The sequence below is a fragment of the Schistocerca serialis genome, chromosome 4 (genome assembly GCF_023864345.2).
Source record: "Schistocerca serialis cubense isolate TAMUIC-IGC-003099 chromosome 4, iqSchSeri2.2, whole genome shotgun sequence".
Classification (NCBI taxonomy): Eukaryota; Metazoa; Arthropoda; class Insecta; order Orthoptera; family Acrididae; genus Schistocerca; species Schistocerca serialis.
Window position 1 is genome coordinate 450,383,177 of NC_064641.1, and position 21,730 is coordinate 450,404,906.

A 21,730-nucleotide genomic window follows, 5' to 3' on the forward strand; every position below is an offset into this window, starting at 1 on the left:
AGGATATGTTACCAGGAGAATTCCCATCTGTGCAGTTTAGAAGAGCTGATGTTGATAGTGAGAATACAGATGGCACAGGCTGTGAAGCAGTCACTGAAGTGAAGCACTTTATGTTGGGCAGCATACTCAGCAGCTGGATGGTGCAGCTATCTCATGTCATGGCCGCAGTTTTTTGGTTGCCATTCATGTGGACCGACAGCTTGTTGGTTGTCATGCCCACATAGAAAGCAGCACAGTGGTTGCAGCTTACGATCACATACTGCTTTCACAGGTAGCCTGGCCTTCGATTGGATGGGTGATGCTTGTGACTGGATGGGAGCAGACGGCAGGATATGATATTACAAGATCCAGAGAACAAAATTACCCTCCTGACCTTGTACAGAAACAGATCTCCCATTCTTTGTCTCTCTAGTCACCTACTACCTCCCACATTCCCACTGTTTGGCCACAAAGGAGCACTCCCCTTGTGATTCAGATCCACCTAGTACTGGAGTAACAGAATCACATTCTCCACTAGGGTTTCACCTTTCTCTCTGAAATGAGTAGTATCCTACCCACTGCCTCCCTCCCCCCCCCCCCCCCCCCCACACCCATTGGTATTCTGCCACCCATCATCCCTACTCCACCCCTGCTTCCAACCACTTGTCTCATGGCTCATACCCCTGCAATAGACCTAGTCTAGATGCAAGACCTGTCCCATATGCCCTCCCAGCACCACCTACTCCAATCCAGTCACAAGCATCTCCTATCCCATCAAAGGTGGGGATATCTGTAAATATGTGATCTACCAACTAATTTGAAACCACTGTCCTGCTTTTTATGTGGCATGACAACCAACCAACCAACCAACCAACAAGCAATCTGTCTGAATGAATAGCCAATGACAAAATGTGCCCAAGAGAAAGCTGGACCACCCAGTTGCTGTACATGATGGCCAACACAACACACTTAATTTCAGTGACTGTGTCACAATCTGCACATCTTGATCCTTCCTACCAACACCAGCTTTTATGAATTGTGCAGTTGGAAACTCTCCCTGCAATATATCCTATGTTCCCATAACACCCCTGGCATCAACTTTGTTAGTTCCTGTCCTTCAACCACCTATCTCCTTCCCTGCACCCACTGCAGCACAACAAAGCCTTCTGTTACACCAGTGCAGCAACTAACCTTTTTCCCCTCTCTACTTCTCTCCTTTTCCTTTCCCCTCCCCCTCCTGACTCCACCCATCCCCTCCTCAAAGCTCACAACTAAACCCCGAGCAGCCTTCCCTGCCCCTCCATGTCACTGCAGGCTCCCCCAAGCAGCACTATACCTCCCTCCATCCCACTCTACCAACCCCCCCCCCCTCTCCTCACCCCAGCCTCCTCCTTACCCTCACCAGCCACAGATTGTTTCTCACATCAGGCACAATTGATTTATGTAGTTTGGCCCCCATGGCCAAAGACAGTGGTTGTGTGTGTGTGTGTGTTTACGAGATAGGTTCTTGGCCGAAAACTGAAATGTATAGCCATCTTTTTGTGGTGCCTGTCTGCAACTCAGTGTCTCCTGTACATGGTGAGCAGCAATCTATCCTTCTCATAATACTGAATTTATGGAATCCCATTGATAGCACTGTTTAGTGCATGTACATGCTGACTGCTTGGAAACTGTATAATTTATCTTCTTTTGAGAAATTCTCTACTATTACTTACCATGTTCACCTCAGAAATGGAATCAAAGCTTGCTATTGTGAGATCCATACCAACATACAGAGGGTCACCTGGAGAGAAGAGAAAAAGAAGCCGTATAACATTTACCAATAAATTTGGATATTTTTCTTCATTTGAGAGGTATCTAAATAGCATCCTACACACTGATTCAACTTTTTAAAAATATATGATTTACATTGGCAGAGATTATTAGGTCAATGGCTGCACAGCTCTGAAGACAGTAGAGCAGCTGTTACAACTACTAATTGTAGACTTGTTAACAGCATTCAGTGTTTATTCTTGGGCTGGGTGGTGTGTAATATGCAGTTCCTGGAGGAATAATTTTGAGGTCAAAGTCTAAATAGATGTAGCATTATAAATAAATAAGAGAGTTTGAGATGTAAAATTACATAACAGATGGATTAAACTTATAATTAAAATTCATTCAGCAGTAGAGAAGTTGTTGTTATAGTCTTCAGTCCGAAGAATGGTTTGATGCAGAACTCTACACTAGTGTTTCTTTTGTAAGAAACAGAAACAGAAGATATATATAACAATATAATATGTTATTGACTGCATTCGCAGTCAGCCAAGCATACTTTTCGTACCAGGCTGTCTGAAAAGTGCGTTTTAGTTTGGCTTCACTTAAAACTACACTGAGTATAGGAGTAGGTCGTTTGTCTTCAATTCTCACTTTTTTTCGTATGTTAATGTAGAAAAAGGCGTTTTTAATAAAAAATATGTGACGTGTTCAGTTGCTGGCTCGCTCATGTTGGCGACACAACGAAAATATGCACTAAAATCACACAATAATGATTATGAACACAAACCGCGCGACTTCACTTCCGCGTTAAAAGCCAGCATAGAAGCGGCAGAGACTAGTCTCGATACCTGCTAGCAAGTGCAGCACACCGGCCTTCGTGGAAGAGGGGAAGTGGAGGGGGCGCAGGCGCACACAGCCAAGTAAGGGACGGGAGGCAGACTGAGAGCAGTCGGGTCTCAAGCAGGCAGATACACCAATACTCAGGGTGCAGCGGCGCGGGCTACAAAGCTGGTGTCTTCGCACATTTAGTGCTCTCAGTAGAAAGTTGTTTATATTTTTGTTATGAATTAGTATTGTATCTGTTTTAAGCACGAATACAGGGGAAACTAAGTCTCCCCTCACGCTACGCCACTGTAATAATTTGTAAAGCGAATTTCAACTTTCGCTGATAGTTTCTGATACATAATTGTTCAAAGTTACTATTCGCGTATGTATGCAATTCATTTAATATCCACAATAATTAGCTGTTGCCTTTTCCGGTACTGCTAGGTGTTAACAATGGAGATAAAACTGAATTAATTTTCTTTTTGATTTCTTGGCTTATGCTTTTTAATAGCATCTGTCTTTGCGCAGGTGCCAGACTTTCACAATAATACACAATAGCACGTCGTCTTGCATTGATGCATGCCTGTATTCGTCTTGGCATACTATCCCCAAGTTCGTCAAGGCACTGTTGGTCTAGATTGTCCCACTCCGCAACGGCGATTGGCGTAGATCCCTTAGAGTAGTTGGTGGGTCACGTCGTCCATAAACAGCCCTTTTCAATCTATCTCAGGCATGTTCGATGGGGTTCATGTCTGGAGAACATGCTGGCCACTCTAGTCGAGCGATGTCGCTATCCTGAAGGAAGAAGTCATTCACAAGATGTGCACGTTGGGTGCGCGAATTGTAGTCCATGAAGACGAATGCCTCGTCAATATGCTGCCAATATAGTTGCACTATCGCCGGTACGGCGCCTTCCGTGACCACCAGCGACGTACGAACAAGATCGCTTTGGTTCACTCCGAGACGCCTGGACACTTACCTTGTTGAGAGCCCTTTCTGGCACAAAGTAACAATGCGGACGTGATCGATCCGCGGTATCGACCGTCTAGGCATGGTTGAACTACAGACAACACGAGCCGTGTACCTCCTTCCTGGTAGAACGACTGGAACTGATCGGCTGTTGGACCCCCTCCGTCTAATAGGCGCTGCTCATGCATGGATGTTTACATCTATGGGCGGTCTAGTGACATCTATGAATAGTCAAAGGGACTGTGACAGTGATGCAATACCCATAGTCAATGGCTATGTTCAGCAGTTCTGGGAACAAGGGGGAGGCAAATCTTTTTTTGAAGTGTGTAATAGCCACCTTCGAAGACTTATTAAGTCAGGGCTTAACAACTGGCCGGTTTTGAGCGCGAGTACTCGCGTCTGCTCAGGCACGTGCTCGCGAGCAGGTTCAAGGTCGCGGAGTAGGGAGGGAGGGGAAATGCGCGCGCACGTTTGAATAGGGCCGCGGCGTGCCTATTGAATTCGCGCCGACTGTGTAACGTTTAAAGTACTAAGATCAGCTCTAACAGTCACTTCGCTGGTTAAGAATCATGTCAAGTCGCCGTTATGTAACCCCAACAATGCTTTCGCAGTTCAACCCCCATTGGGAGGAAATGTATCTGTTTACAGAAAAAGATGGTGTTGCAAAATGTTTAGTATGTCACAAAACGCTGAATTCTTTTAGGAAATTTAATTTGCAGCGACATTATATGTCGTACCACGCGAAAGACTACGGAAGTGGAAAATGTGATGGACCAGATCGTGCACAGGAAGTTATTAAACTTAAAAGGAAGCATCCGAAGAAGATCTGGACGATGAAGAAAAATCAACTGAGGCAGCTCTCAGAGTGAGTTACAAAATTGCTTTGCTTTTAGCAAAATCCCTGCGCCCCTTCACTGATGGCGATTTAATAAAAGAATGTTTGGTAGTTGCAGCGGAACATTTGTGTCCATCTCAAGTTGAACAGTTTCGAATTGTGCCATTATCTAACATGACCATTATGCGTCGCATACAGGGCATGGCAGACGACGTCCAGAGCCAGCTTGCAAATATCTGTAAGGATTTTATGGCGTATTCTCTAGCTCTGGGCGAAAGTGTTGATATCACTGGAACAGCGCAGCTTGCCATATTTATTAGAGATGTTAATAGAGATCTTCAGGTGAGGGAGGAGCTCCTCGATGTATTAGCGATGAAGCACACTACAACCAGAGGTGATATTTTAAGTAGTGTTGAAGAAAGTGTTGAAAATATAGGATTGTCGTGGAATTCTTTAGTTTCAGTGTCTACAGACGGTGCACCAGCGATGACAGGGGAAAAAAATCAGGTTTCGTTGCGTTGTTGAAGGAGAAAATGCAAAAACTGACCGTGCCGAATGAAATAAGGGGTGTTCACTGTGTGATCCACCAGGAAAACTTATGTGCAAAGAGTATCACTCTAGAAAATGTGATGAGTGTTGTTCGTACAACCAATTATATAAGGAAGCATAGGCTAGAACACAAACGATTTAAAAGCTTTCTTGAGGATGTAGAAAGCCAGTATGGTAGCCTGCCTTATTACAGCGAGGTCCGCTGGCTTAGTCGTGGCGAATTATTAAATCGATTTTTTTGCCTATTTGATGAGATAAATATGATCATGGAAATAAATAACATGTGTGTTCCTGAATTGAAAGAGCCTTCATGGAAATGTGATCTCGCGTTCTTAGGAGATTTAACTAGCCATCTGAAAGCTTTGAACATTTCACTACAAGCTAAAGATATGCTAATTACTCATTTCATAGATCGAATACGAGCTTTTAAAATGAAATTGACACTTTGGGTGAGTATGCTGGAAACAGGAAATGTAGCTCATTTTCCTAAATTATCATCCATGCAAGATGTTCACAAAGACTGTGAACATTATTCACATAGTTTAGTTGCCCTTAAGGAAGAATTTGATCAACGCTTTCAAGATCTAACAGCACTAGACAGTGATTTTGATCTGTTCTCCTCTCCATATTCAGCGAATATTGAAGAGATTCGTCCTGAGCTGCAACTAGAAATTATTGACCTGCAGTGTGACAAAGAATACAGAGACAAATTTCAGAACAAGAACAACATTTTGGAATTCTACAGACACTTCCCTCAGGATAGATTTCCTCGTTTGCACAAACTGGCGGCTACAATAATATCAATGTTCGGTTCCACGTATGTTTGTGAACAACTGTTCTCTGCAATGAAATGTAACAAGACGCGCCTGAGAAACGCATTGTCTGATCGAAATTTAAACTGCACGCTGCGCTTACAATGCACAAGAACAATTACTCCGAACATAGACGCAATTGTAAAGGGCAAAAAGTACAAGATAACCGAGAATCCCACACTTCAGTGACACCTTTTATTGTGTAACAGTTCACAAATTAATACGAATGTAGAGGCATACACTAAGCTAATAAAATTATGTGGCACGTGTACAATCTCCTTTATTTGTTTCATTTGTCGCAGTAATAACTCGTTAGTGATATCCCTGCAGGTGGCCGCGGGTTTACATTGACTGGCGGCAGCTGTTGTGTGCCCCACGTGACTCTCCCCACTCTCCGCTCTGGTCCGGTAGTGGGGGTAGCGTGCTCGCTTTGCTCCGTGCTCGCGCATTGCTGCTCACAGCTTGCTCCGCGAGTACGTATGTTGTGAAGCCCTGTATTAAGTGTTATAACATTTACTGTGTTCACAAATACTCACTGTAGCTCAGAAAGATCACGAAGCATCATACTGAAGATTTTTCTTCACAGCAAGTATTTTTGTTTCCTGTTTGATGTTGTTTGCTCAGATGCTTTGTTTTAATGAAGGTTCTTGTTCTAACGTAGAGAGAAACCACTTTGTGACGCATTTCGGGAAAGGTTGACGTTATTTTAGAAATTATCCTTTGCAGCACTCTGTCACACGTAGCAACATGTCGCCCATGAAAACTGCAAAATGTCACTTCAAACTCATTTACTTTATTGAACCAGTTAACTGAAGGAGAAGTGAACCCACTTCTGGAGATTACGGAGATGCAGTCATTAGCGCTGATGTAATCTGAATCCAGAGGAAGTTTCTCTGAGACTGAATCCAAGAAACTGCCAAAGTAAGACAAAACTGTCTAATTCTTTGTTTTATTGCAGAAGAAAACTGGCAACTGACTCTAAATAATGAAAATGTGAAGTCATCCACATGAGTACTAAAAGGAATTCGCTAAATTTCGGTTACGCAATAAATCACACAAATCTGAAGGCTGTAAATTCAGCTGAATACTTAGAGATCACAGTTCCGAATAACTTCAATTGCAACGATCACATAAATAATATCGTTGGTAAAACAGACCATACACTACGATATATTGGCAGAACAAGTAGCAAATGCAACAGTTCTACTGAGAGACTGCCTACACTACGCTTGTACATTCTCTTTTGGAGTATTGCTGTGTGGTGTGGGATCCACATCAGATGGGACAAGAGGACATCGGAAACGTTCAAAGACAGGCAGCTCGTTTTGTATTATCGCGAAATAGCAGAAAGAGTGCCATGAATATGACATGCGAATTAGGACGGCAATTATTAAAGCAAACACGTTTCTCGTTGCGGTAGGAACTTCTCATGAAACTTCAGTCACCATCTTTCTCTTCCGAAAGCGAAAATATTTGTTTTCGGCGTCCATCTTAGCTAGGGAGAAATGATCATCGTAATAAAATAAGAGAAAACAGAGCTCGCTTTAAGTTTTCGTTATTCTCTTGCGCTGTTTGTGATGGGAATGGTAGAGAAATAGCTTGGAGGTGGTTCGATGAGCTCTCTACTGGGCACTTAATTGCGAACGGTAGAGTAGTCGTGTGGGTGTAGAAGAAGCATATCTACTTACACGGAGAGCCAAAGAAACTGGTACACCTGCCTAATATCATGTAGGGTCCCCGCGAGCACCCAAAAGTGCGCAACACGACGTGACATGGACTCGACAAATGTCTGAAGTAGTGCTGGAGGGAACTGATACCATGAATCCTACAGGGGTGTCCATAAATTCACAATAGTATGAGGTGGTGGAGATCTCTTTTGAACAGCACGTTGCAAGGCATCCCAGATATGCTCGATAGTGCTTATATCTGGGGAGTTTGGTGGCCAGCCGGTGTTTAAACTCGGTAGAGTATTCCTGGAGTCTCTCTGCAGCAATTCCGGACGTGTGGGGTGTCGCATTATCCTGCTGGAATTGTCCAAGTCCGTCCAAATGCACAATGGACATGAATGGATGCAGGGAATCAGACAAGATGCTTACATACGTATCACCTGTCATAGTTGTATCTAGACGTATCAGGGGGTCCCATGTCACTCCAACTACTCACGCCCCACACCATTACGGGGTCTCCACTAGCTTCCCCTGCTGGCATGCAGGGTCCATGGATTCATGACATTGTCTCCATACCCGTACACGTCCATCCGCTCGATACTATTTGAAACGAGACTCGTCCGACCAGGGAACATGTTTCCAGTCATCAACAGTCCAATGTCGGTGTTGACGGGCCCAGGCGAGGCCTAGAGCTTTGTGTCGTGCAGTCATCAAGGACACGCGAGAGGAATTTCGGCTCCGAAAGCCCTTATTGATGATGCTTCGTTGAATAGTTTGCATGCTGACACTTGTTGATGGCCTGTCATCGATATCTGCAGCAATTTGCGGAATGGCTGCACTTCTATCAGGTTGAACGATTCTCTTCAGTTGTTGTTGGTCCCGTTTTTGCAGCATCTTTTTCCGGCCGAGCGATGTCGGACATTTGATTTTTTACCGGATTCCTGATATTCGCAGTACACTCGTGAAATAATCGTGTGGGAAAATCCCCACCTGATATTTATCGCGGAGATGCTGTGTCCCATCGCTCGTATGCCGACTATTAACACCACATTCAAACTCACTTAAATCTTGATAACCTGCCATTGTAGCAGCAGTAATCGATCCTACAGCTGTGCCAGACACTTGTCTTGTATAGGCGTTGCCGACCGCAGCGCCGTATTGTCCCTGTTTACATATCTCTGTATTTGAATACGCATGCGCTCCGGTGTTCTTCCACAACATACTCGTATTTCGAATACTTGGCTTGCAGGACCCTGTTACTTCTTTTCAATGCGTAGTTTCCTCTCATCAGCAGTTGTGCCTTAATTTTTAATCTGCCTATTTCGTGTTTAACAGTAATGTCTGTGTCAAGTACTACATATGTGCTGGTCGATTGATATAATTTAATTTTCTTCGTAGATATAGCTTCTAAAGCAGACAGCACACTCTTCTCATTTCACATCGACGATCTCTATAAAAAACAATGCGCAATTAATTCTGAAGACGACAGTGCACAGAAACGCGTTTCTGAAGAGAATGAACATCTGGCAGTTATATGAACGTTGTCCTTGCTGGTACTTGCGACAACCTTGGATACACCTCCATGCCAATTTGAAATTTTTATGATACAAAAAGTCACGCTTTAATTATCTCTTTGAAGGAAACCGCAAAAAGTTACATTCTTAATCCTCTGAAAGTAAATGATCGCAATAAATCCTTGCATTATTCACATCAAAAGGATCAGTTCTTTTACAACGTGACATCCAGCTGCGCTATAGTTCTCTTATGTTCAGGAAATGTATGGTAAGCGACATCCGCAGTTTTATATGAAACATTTTTTCAGTCAGCAATAGCACAATAATGTCTAATTTTGCTCATAGTACTACAAACCGACCAGCTAGAAGAACAGCTAATAAGCAGTAGTATTCTATTAATTTAAAAGTTACAATTTGAGAATCTGCGTGCATTAACAATGTATGTCCAGCGTTCTCGCCTGCCGCTTTTCGTATTCCGAATGACGTCACGCCGTTTAGCCAGCAGTTTGCGCGCGAAGCCAATATGGCATGCCCTGGAAACAATTGTATACAACAATGCCAGTGATATGTATCAGTGTACTGTTTCCGTAGCTTTATATCTCTCTTTAGAAACATCAAGGCAAATTAGGACCAAAAGTTAAAAAAAAAGACCGTTTGCTGCAAAAATCTTGTAATCAAAGAAGCAAAATCTGGAGAAATGGGAGATAATCATTTTCAACGTTAAATCCGAAATGTCTTGTTACCATTAGCAGAAAACAATTTCTTTTTTTGCACTCTTGGTTTGGACATAACGACATTTCAGTCTTTCAGAGGCCGACGAAAACACTGTTCATATTATTCATAATAGTGTGATTCAGCCCCTTGCTAAAGAAATATTTTTCGGTAGTGTAAAGCATTTTGAGAAAACTGACGGATAATACGATTTCCAATAGTTCTTTGCCATTTCAGGTTTTTCAGCGGAACACTATTGTTGAACTTCTGTCATTTCTGCATTGTCAATTTGCCTCACATATTTAATGCGTTTGATTGGGTGTGTCTAGTACATAGCACACTATGCAGAACAATGGCCATGATCATTACTTACTACATTCCAGTTCTGTCTAAATAAAACTAGTAATTACTGTGAAATACCTGAATGTATAATTTTTTTCTTTTTTCATGTGTGCCATATTTAAGGATAACGTTTTGTTAATTTAGATCAATTTAAATCAGACAGACAGTTCGTATTTTTGTGGCGACTACTGGGAATAAACAAGGGGCTGTTTCGTTGGTAATAAAATGTGCATCATTGAAAATTTATCATAAAAACTATGTTAAAGGATTTTTTTATACAATTTGTAACGTCAATTGTCAACAAATTGAAGTTCAATTGATGGAAGTCGTCTGCAATGTAACGTCATACACTGCCCTGATTTTGTTTCCTCTGCTACTCACTTGTGTAGCAATTACATCTGCAACAGTTAAGATGTCGAGACGAACTGAAAGTTATTCAAAAAATTAATTATCTGAGACATTTTTGCTACACAGCGCTGTGTTCGCTCGTCACGGCAGCGACTGCTTACTCGCCGTACCGCGCGCTAGGCAGGAAAGGCAGTACAAAACGCTGTATAAGCGGTTCTTCGTGCGGAAAAAAAAAATGCGACTAACTGATTTCTGACCGCTGCCAACGTGAACTAACAGACAGCAGTGTTTATTGCATCTACATCTGCGACAGAGGAGTGACTAAAATGAAGACGCAGCAACGGTATTTGGATCGCGTGATGTCCCCCGCTCACTCGAAGAATACTGATAAATCTGTTACAACTGTTACTGGGCATTCACATTCTTTGGATTAGTCAATGCACAACTGAATTATCAAATGGTTCAAATAGCTCTGAGCACTATGGGACTCAACATCTTAGGTCATAAGTCCCCTAGAACTTAGAACTACTTAAACCTAACTAACCTAAGGACATCACACACACCCATGCCCGAGGCAGGATTCGAACCTGCGACCGTAGCAGCCTCGCGGTTCCGGACTGCAGCGCCAGAACAGCACGGCCACCGCGGCCGGCACTGAATTATCACGTTTCAACCTAATCTAGCCCTCGGTCAACGCTACAGAACAGTCTGTCACAACAAACAAATCAACCGATTTCAGCCGAACTCTATTTGTATGTCCTCATTTTTGCGACTTATCTACGAGAGCGAAAGTGAGTCAACAATCGCTGAAATGTTTCGTATGGCCTAACTGTTTAATGGAATCGTCTTATTTACTGGCATGTTGGACCAGGTAAACACAGTGCCGTCTGCTGTCTAAAGTTGGTAGCGATCAGGAAGCAGACAATAACGATTATCGGCAGTTGATTTTAATCAACGCTGTCACTCCCATCAGTCACCTCTATGAGAGGTCACACCACATCGTCACTGGACCATGCCGACTAGGTGCGAGCCGAGGTTGCAGAATAAACACACGCTGGAGGGCGCGTATACTATTGTTGTACTCAAACGTCATACTATGTAATAAACTAGAGCTTCTTTTATCGAAATTATAGTTTGAAGTCCACTTATAATCGTCCAAAAAACGAAGAGTCAGTTTTGTAGTCAATCAGAGGAATACGATGAGATGCACCCTATGTTTCATCTTCAGTATGTATAAATGACTACACAACCGATGAAAGTCAACTGAAGATCCTCTGCATCTGCGTTCAGTTTGAATCAGCTCAAACAAGCAGCTGCGCCAATGAAAACGGCGCAAAAATAAAACAAACCCAGGTTACGTAGCAATTGCTAAAGCCGTAGTATTTCTAATTGCAGTAGTTCACATCATCCCAGAATTGCCTAAAATATCCAGAAAATTGTAATAAACAGTTTACAGCAAAATTTCCGAATAGCTTAAAAGAATTAAAGCTTTAATGCAAAATCGATAATGTCGCACGTACTATAGACTATGAGCTATGTAAAAGTGGATATATTAAGGATTCAGAGAACATGTTTTACCCTTTAGACGACTGACGATTTTGCATAAAGGAGATTGAAACGATTACACTGACTGGATAACGTGAACGCTTTCTTTGCGGCCCAGTCCAACGATCTGCTGTTTAAACTGGATAGTACTCACGCGTCAGGACTGTACCCGCCAATAGCAGGAAGAGGAAATCGACAGGAAAATGTATTGGGGGCTGTGTTTCAGCACGGTTCTGCAAGGGTCTGCATGTGCGTTGATTTTAAATCAGCGCGAAAACGGATCTGCGCCAATAAAACCGGCGTGATTTCCCGTAAAAATAAAACTAACACAAGTTACGTGGCAATTGATAAAGCCATAGTATTTCGTTGTGGTCGTTCACATTAACACTGCAGTTTAGCGTAAACATAGACAATCATTTCTAGAACTGCATAACAATAACTGTAATGAATGAAAAGTCTGTAGCCCAGATTCAAGAGGGTGGGGGTGTAGGGGACAAATGCGACCCCCCCCCCCCTTTCCCCTCTTGCGGACGCCCTCTGGTTATTGCATTCCACGTATTTGTTTCCCAAATCGATGACAGAGTGATGAACACTATAAGCAATTTTCGACGTTGTTCCCTTTAGGATTAGGATATGCGGATAACGTAAAAGCACATATTTTCATCTCACTTTCCCACCAGCACACATACTGCACAAGAGAGAAAGACATGCTGTGGTTCGACTTCAGAATAATCACTCCTGCGGTTTACGGCATAAGGACATCGTGTGTGGTGGTGGTGGGAATTAAAGCGACTGGTTCTCTATAAATATATGGATATTTCAAAGTGGCCAATCAACACCTACCCTCTTTCGTACTCAGAGAGTGTTTTTTCTTCTAAAAGGTAGGGAGTATTATAGTAAGATTACTCGTTGGCCGTTTCCTTGCAAATTCCGCTGCGTCACGATTCCCAACAGATTTTAGTTTTTAACAGACCGTTTGATCTGGTACCTTGGTTACCTTGTGGCATTTCAAGTGCATCTGGCGTCTTCCGACTGATTCAGAAAGTCCCAAGTTATTGCAGTTACTGGAAGAGCCAATATTTCCAAGCACCTTCAAAGTCTCTGATTCTTACCCAGAAACCTCCACGGCGCTAGTGTAAGATGCAGTGTGCAAAAATGTTGATTCTTCCAATAACTGCGCTTCATTATCGGTATGCAAAGCATTCTTCCAACATGTAAATACTTGCAAGCAGTTGAAAAAATGCCAGCATTAAAGAATATAAAAGGGCTAAAAATCCTTCATGAGACAAAAAAAGGAAATAGCTAATCCTCGTTTATTTCCAATACTTCCCAGATCTCGTGCCCCTAAACGCTTTCAGAAAGAAAGAAAACAAAATTTCTGCCGTCTGCAGAACGCAAGCACTCTATCCATCAATTAAAACAATCACTTCTGGCACTCTTTTGTTTGAACCCTGTTAAAACTATTAATACTGGCTACCAATGCGTTGCAATATGGCATAAGGGATCACACAAAGATTAAACAGCCTTTATTTATAAAATGTTCTGCCTAGAGGAACAGAGGAAATTCTCAGAAATTAAGAAAGAATCTCTTTCCACAGTTTACGCAATGAGGAAATTCCACATAATACTGCACCTTTGTCTGTGTCATGTCACCTGATGGCAGATCAAAAAACATTGCTACCCTCGTACGACCCTTGACCATTGTTGCCTGATAGTGAGTCATAATGTTTTTACAGATGGAAACTATTCTCGGTATTATTTCTTGTCGAATCGTGTATAAGTTTATCAAGCTTTATGCAACTGGAAATATCTCCTCCACGCTGCCAGCATAACCAAATTTCGAATCTGAGCGGGAAAAGGTGGTGTGGTTTAACTAGATTCAGAAGTTTCTCACGTTCTTGGCGAATTCCTCAATAGGGCTTCTACAGTCACAGCTGAATCCTGAAGGGATACTACTCTCCGCAGATTTTTGAAATGGAAGGCAGTTGTTTGGCCAGCTCAGCTACCATGAAAGCAGAACACGCATTAGAAGGCTACTTCACCATCAAGGATAACCACCATGAAGGAGTTCTGATATTAGTGACAGAGCAAGATTCGTATCAGGTGGTTATCCCAGTACGAGGGCTATATTTGTTTGACCTCCAGTCGGTCGCAAACTTTAAATCACGTGAAAATCCGATAAAGCTTTGCTCAGATGCATTGCAGGGTGTCTGCAATACAGTCGTCGAACGCGTTACGTCATACTTTTCAGTTCTGAGCCCGCAGTGAGCCCCGACAAGTTTGAAGTGACTGCGGAAGGGTCCCACCTGATTTCATGCAGCCCACACAACGTAACGACACTCCTGCAGCGTTTTCAATGGGAAGTGTTTGATCACTCACTATACAGCTCGGACTTGGCTCTCTCTGTTTCTAATTTCTTCCCTCATATGAACCGCAGGCAATGGAGACAGCATTTTCCGACAGACAACGAGCTACAGACCAGCGTAGGAAAATGGTGGAAAGCACTGGCGGCTGCCTTCTGTGACGAGAGTTTTGGAAAGTTAGTTCCACGCTAGGGAAAATGTCTAAGTCGGAGCGGTGATTAGGTAAAGTAGCTGGAAGGTGTAGCTAGGTGTTGCAAATAAGACATTATTTATGTTTATTATAGTTTCGATTTCACGACCGATCGGAGGCTCAAAAACAAATAGCCCTTGTACGTCGTGCCGTATACCTAGCATTACGCCTGCTACTTTTGCCTCCGGCACAACACCCACGATTAGCGGGTAGTCTGCTTTGGTACACCGGGCGCTACTCCACTGGAGACAATAGGAGCTGACGATTGTTAGTAGACCGCGTGTTCTGGAAACATTGCTGCTGACAGACAATAAGCCGCCTGTTGACACGCTGACCTCTGGAAGGTGCCACCAGAAGGCGCCAGCCTCGACCACAAGCAGCGCGAGCACCAGTGACCGGGGCGCTGCAATCGGATGGACTATGCTGCAACCCACGCCACATGCTCGGCGAAAGCTACGCGCTATCCTTCCGCTCGTTGCGGGTAAAGACGCTGCTCAATCGCAGGCAGACAGCTGGGGCAATGTCACCCCCGCCTATCTCTACCGTCTACAGACGGTACAGAACCGTGCTCTCCGGCTTGCCCTCCGCCTCACCTACCGTTTCCCTACCCGTGAACTTCACCTCCTTGCTGGAATCCCCATCCTTCACGACCATGTCCGCTCATCCGCCACTTCCTTTTACCACCATTGCCGTCACTCCAACAATTCTCTCATCCTCTCCCTTGGCACCCGCCTCCATCGACTGGCCACCACCCGTTGACCTGACCTCCTTGTCTGCTGATCCCTCCCGTCCTGGTTCCCCCTTCCTTTCTTTCTTCCCCCTCCCTGCAGGCGGCCCCCCCCCCCCCACCACTTGGACATTCCCTAGTTTTTCTTTCCCTCCTTGTTATCCTCCTCCACTCCCTCCATAGTCTGCCCCCTACTGGGGCCCTACTAACGCTCCAGTCCTTTCCTAGGTTCTCCCTCCCCCTCAATCTACTAAAGTGCGCGTCATTTACGATGGCGGCCGAGTTTAGGTTAGTTCTGCGCATCTTACGTCACAAAACGCCGTCAGCCAATGAACAGAGAACGACGTTGCCAGAGTTCGACTGCAGTGCAGAGCACGGTCGATTGTATTCAGTTTTAGAAACGTCCAGTCATAAATAAAGTAATTGAATAAAAGCAATGTCTTGATAGCAGACTTTCTTTTATAGAAAGTTTGGAAAAATCATTCTTTATACCAATTGCTTCATATTCTATAATTAAACCAAACAAGCAATAAGCCTCCTAATTCAGGCGATAGCAAGGAAAGGTGTTTGTATCATTCTCATAAACTTTTTTGCAATAAAGAACAGCGTTAATTGTTTATTTCCCATTGTACTTCGACGAAATGTGAGTAACTCATAGTCATACCAACAGTGTTTGTCCGTATTTTGTGTGACATGTTAAAGTCCTTCAGGAGCTCTGTTGAATGACGAGATGTGTTAGCGTAATGGTTAAGGTGTTTAGATGCTAAGTGAGAGGATCTACGTTCAAACTTCGTTCGACGCTTTATATTTTCTTTTTTGTTTAAAAGCAATATCAAAGTATCTTACTCCATGAATTTTATTCGTTTGAATGTAATTTTTGGAAATTTATAGTGCTTTGTCTCTTCTTTATAATCATAAGAAGTTTTCGGTTTTTCTAATTTTGTCTTCCAATATTTCTTTTTACAGCAATTAAAAACAATGAAAAGGCACACATACAATATTCATGTTATCTGTTTTGTTCGTATATCTTCTCTTCCGCAGTCGCTGTTTTACTATTCATATTGAGATATATTCATTTGCGACAGTATTAAAAGTATTATTTAGAGCAGAATTTCGGCTCGTACGTTGTCGAGCTACTAGATTGTCGGACGCAATTCTTTGCTTCGCTGCTTTGGCGACATCATCATATTCAATGTTTTCGTCGACTGATCTATGTTTTGGCAAGTATTTGCTGTCCGTTGTGACAAACACAAATTTTTTGCGCACTGTGCCTCACTGGCAACATATTTTAGTTTTTTCTATGTTTTATTACGTCCACAGTTCAGTTTTGTGTACTTCGCCAACTTTGTTTTAATCAGAACTTTTTAGAAAAAAATCGAAATGACTCTGGTATAAATAAAACTTTTATTACAGTCGCAAAAGACGGAATATTTCTCAATATTACGTATGACACCTATTTACATACGACACCTATCTGTTACTTAAATTAAATGAGGTATTGTTATACAGTAAATTTTATATGAAATTTAGGCACCTTGTCCACATTTCATTCTCAACATTGTGGCAACTAAAATGACCATACGAAAAGTATACACTATGGACTTTTACCTCTGAAAACTGTTCAAAATTTCGTGCAATGGTTTACTACATTTAATGCTGCACAATAACTGCGTTGAACATCGAAACAAAATTAAGCCATTTATGGCGGGAAGGTATCAGTCAAGAAGATGTGTAAAAATCAAATTTTTGTGCCAAATAGTTTTTGAGAAATCGATTGATAAGTGTCAAAGCAGTCAGAACACTGTGTGTCTGCACAGGCGAGCAGTGCAGTGATGACAAAATCGCGCACAGCGCGGAATGCGGGGAGCACGTCTCTGTACCAGCGAAAGGGTTAATGCGGCCGTAGTGGCTTTACTTCATAAACTGCGCGCTCCCCCCTAAACGTAAATTAGCGAACTATACTATACTATGGCGCTGCTTCTCTTGGCGCGTGCGTCGTTTGCAACTTGGCAATGCAGCAATCTCCCGCGTCTGGGCGGGCATGCGTGAGCCACCAAGATAAATGAATTTAACTGTAGTGTCAGCCTCGCCATCCGATTGTCGACGACCGACCACTTTGGCGTTCGTTTTTCCTTCTTCTCTCACTCTCTCTTCTCCTTCCTGTCTTCTCATTTCTCATTCAGTAACCGGCTTGTCAATTGAGCCTTTCGTTTTCCCGCTTATCTTACTGTCCCTTCTACTATCCTTTTCTATTAAAAAAAAAAAGAAAAAACACCACCCGGCCAGTCACATAAGGCCTTTCGTTTTCCTCCTCTTCCACTGTCTCTCTCTCACTCCCTCCTGTCGTCTTTGGATAAAAAAAAAACTGTAATTGCACACTGTCCAGATCTCCACACCGCCACGTCACCACTCACCACACCGCCACGAGGAAGGCGAAGCGCCCCAGCGCTAGATCTTCCGTATCAAGTTGAGGTTTCACCCTCCTCAGTGCAGCTGGCCGGAGTGGCCGTGCGGTTCTAGGCGCTACAGCCTGGAACCGCGAGACCGCTACAGTCGCAGGTTCGAATCCTGCCTTGGGAATGGATGTGTGTGATGTCCTTAGGTTAGTTACATTTACGTAGTTCTAAGTTCTAAGGGACTGCTGACCTCTGAAGTTGAGTCCCATAGTGCTCAGAGCCAATTCAACCATTTGAACCTCCACAGTGCAGCGTCAGCGTCAGCGCAGGCAGGCAGCAGTAGACCAGCTCCTGTTCCGGGGTTAGCGCCAGCCCCACAACCCGTCACTCATAGCTCGCACCAGTCGCGCCGCGCCACGCCGATCCGCCAGTCGTTGCTTTTGGACCCTGGCCTGTCTAACGCTGTACTTTGCAGATTCGGTACCATCGCTGTTACCGTCACGACCCTCGTCACGATGGACTAGCGTCACGACCCACGCCACACGGTCACACCCTATGCCACTACAGACCCTTGGTTACGCCACATTACCAGATCAGGAGGATCCCTTTCAGTGACACCATTCAGGAGCTACCTTATTTCGATCTCTGTTCTTTCTGCGTTGTGTCACTTAAATGCAGCTTGGGAACTCATCATTTACTGCCTGCAGCCTATCACTCACGAGACTAAAGGTCGCTCCAGATGGTCCTAGCACTTCTATATGCAGAGCACTGCGGTAACTCTAGAATGAAGAGCTTGGCCCACCTACATGTCTACTGGTTGGGTATAGGTAGGGACATGGAGCGTGCTCTGATCGCACCAAACTCCAGCACGGCTTTCATCATACACATTTCCAGCAGACCTGTGATATCGCGCCAATATTGATTAAGATGGTTTATTTGTTAGTTCCAGGTGGCTTGTCTGCATTCATGATTCCTCGAAATTTCTGTATGTTCGCTGCCTCCTCAACATCACATCGTAAACGCCCAGTTGTGCCCTATGACAAATTTTCCCATAGTAGGCTTCGCGTGCACTATTGCTGATAACAACTTTCAGTTTACCTCTTCAGTCTTTTTCGATTTCTGCGCGGACCAAGGTAATACCCATATTATTGAACGCCCCACTACACTCTCAATCAAATGGTAAAGCTGAGAATATGTTGAGGACTTACAAGGAAAAATGAAAGAATCTCACTGATCTGTATGCACAGAAGGAGCTCCTCTGCCTGCCTCTCTGAGCATTTTTAGGCCCACGCCGGCAAATGAGAAGGTCACCAGAGATTCTAGGCATTCTGCTCTGCCCGCTGCAGCTAATGCTGCATGATGGAAGCAGCTCCACACTCAATATACTGCTCGTCCTGTGGTGCTCACCCGTCGTTAAGACTAGCAATCTGGATGGTCCCCTGAGTCCATCAGTGAGAAACAGAGCTGTTGTGGGTTCACCGTCGGCAGACCGCATTTTCCAGCTTTGACATCACAATCTACACTCCTGGAAATGGAAAAAAGAACACATTGACACCGGTGTGTCAGACCCACCATACTTGCTCCGGACACTGCGAGAGGGCTGTACAAGCAATGATCACACGCACGGCACAGCGGACACACCAGGAACCGCGGTGTTGGCCGTCGAATGGCGCTAGCTGCGCAGCATTTGTGCACCGCCGCCGTCAGTGTCAGCCAGTTTGCCGTGGCATACGGAGCTCCATCGCAGTCTTTAACACTGGTAGCATGCCGCGACAGCGTGGACGTGAACCGTATGTGCAGCTGACGGACTTTGAGCGAGGGCGTATAGTGGGCATGCGGGAGACCGGGTGGACGTACCGTCGAATTGCTCAACACGTGGGGCATGAGGTCTCCACAGTACATCGATGTTGTCGCCAGTGGTCGGCGGAAGGTGCACGTGCCCGTCGACCTGGGACCGGACCGCAGCGACGCACGGATGCACGCCAAGACCGTAGGATCCTACGCAGTGTCGTAGGGGACCGCACCGCCACTTCCCAGCAAATTAGGGACACTGTTGCTCCTGGGGTATCGGCGAGGACCATTCGCAACCGTCTCCATGAAGCTGGGCTACGGTCCCGCACACCGTTAGGCCGTCTTCCGCTCACGCCCCAACATCGTGCAGCCCGCCTCCAGTGGTGTCGCGACAGGCGTGAATGGAGGGACGAATGGAGACGTGTCGTCTTCAGCGATGAGAGTCGCTTCTGCCTTGGTGCCAATGATGGTCGTATGCGTGTTTGGCGCCGTGCAGGTGAGCGCCACAATCAGGACTGCATACGACCGAGGCACACAGGGCCAACACCCGGCATCATGGTGTGGGGAGCGATCTCCTACACTGGCCGTACACCACTGGTGATCGTCGAGGGGACACTGAATAGTGCACGGTACATCCAAACCGTCATCGAACCCATCGTTCTACCATTCCTAGACCGGCAAGGGAACTTGCTGTTCCAACAGGACAATGCACGTCCGCATGTATCCCGTGCCACCCAACGTGCTCTAGAAGGTGTAAGTCAACTACCCTGGCCAGCAAGATCTCCGGATCTGTCCCCCATTGAGCATGTTTGGGACTGGATGAAGCGTCGTCTCACGAGGTCTGCACGTCCAGCACGAACGCTGGTCCAACTGAGGCGCCAGGTGGAAATGGCATGGCAAGCCGTTCCACAGGACTACATCCAGCATCTCTACGATCGTCTCCATGGGAGAATAGCAGCCTGCATTGCTGCGAAAGGTGGATATACACTGTACTAGTGCCGACATTGTGCATGCTCTGTTGCCTGTGTCTATGTGCCTGTGGTTCTGTTAGTGTGATCATGTGATGTATCTGACCCCAGGAATGTGTCAATAAAGTTTCCCCTTCCTGGGACAATGAATTCACGGTGTTCTTATTTCAATTTCCAGGAGTGTAGTTCGTCTGAGAGTGGATGTACGAGAACAGGTTGTAGACGCATGGTTGTTGACATATGAAAGTTTGGGTCTGGCCTTAAGTTGCACAGGGATAGCCAATTGGTAAGGTGACCACTTTTGGTGATCAGAAACTCCGGATTAGAGTCCCAGTGTGGCACAAATTTTCATTGTCGTCTGTGAAATCATACAACCTTTGGCAAGGTCCATGCTGTATGCGACTGACACGTAGCCACCCACTCCATCACTGCATCAGGCTCATGCTGGTACCACACTCTGGCGATCCCACTGCCCCCAGACGCTTTCGCTTCCGATGTAGCTACCCCTGCCTCCACCCTCCCCCACCCCCTGGCTGACCAACCGAATTTGGAGCCACCTCAGATGGAAGACATCACAGAACCGCTCCCTCCCTCCCCTCTCCCCCTCCTTTCCAACCTTTGCAACAGTACCCTCAACCAGCCTTAACTTCTAGACTGTTGAGCCAGTGACCTCCTTTCCTTCAAGACGCAACCAATACAACTTGGTATACTTATCCCTGTACCTACCGTCCAAAAAGAGGAAGACATGCTACAACCAGCAACGAAGCAGACGTCAGTGAAGAAAATTTGCCATTATCAGCTATAGCTTAGCGCAAACTGAACCTCGATACACACTGTCCAGTCATATTTATGTGACCACTATTAAAAACCTGAATAAGCAAATGTTTTTAGCGCAGACCGCTGCGAGACGTACAGGAAGAGAATCAGTGAAGGTACCGACAGGGATATGGAGCCATGGCGACTCCAGTGCCGTGGCCAGCTGCCCCGGGTTTCTCAGTTGAGGATCCAAGGCGCGAACAGCCTGATCAAGGCAGTCTCACAGATTCTCGATTGGGTTCAAATATGGGAACTTTGGTGGCAAGGGGAGTACGATAAACTCATACTGATGCTATTCGAACCACGCACGTATACTGCCAGTTGCATTGACCTGCTGTTAGATGTCATCGTGCCAAGGAGAAACAAACTGCATTTAGGAGTGGACTTGGTTCCCAGGATGCATACTTGTGTTGATCTATTGTGTCTTCCAGAATGTCGAGGTGACCCAGAAAATGGGACGAAAACATTTCCCAGTCCATAACGTCCCCCACTCTGTCGTGGACCCTTCTGAAAATTGCTGCTTGGTGTTTGCTTTCAGACATTTCACGCCGTACACGCGAAGGTCTACAGTCATTACGGGTGCATACACAGCAACATTCGCTGAAGGCCGTTGAGAAGACAGTGTTGG

At 44.9% G+C, this 21,730-nt stretch overlaps 1 protein-coding gene across 3 annotated transcripts in view; it reads right to left on the reverse strand.

Annotated features, from left to right (window-relative positions):
- The window catches only part of LOC126475089 (gamma-aminobutyric acid receptor subunit beta-like), a 297,362-nt gene that overhangs the window by 47,375 nt on the left and 228,257 nt on the right, over nt 1-21,730 (reverse strand). For all 3 annotated transcript variants that reach the window (XM_050102659.1, XM_050102660.1, XM_050102658.1), the window contains exon 3: nt 1,695-1,762. In XM_050102659.1, coding sequence (XP_049958616.1) covers nt 1,695-1,762 — 68 coding nt within the window. The remainder of the gene's footprint in view (nt 1-1,694; nt 1,763-21,730) is intronic.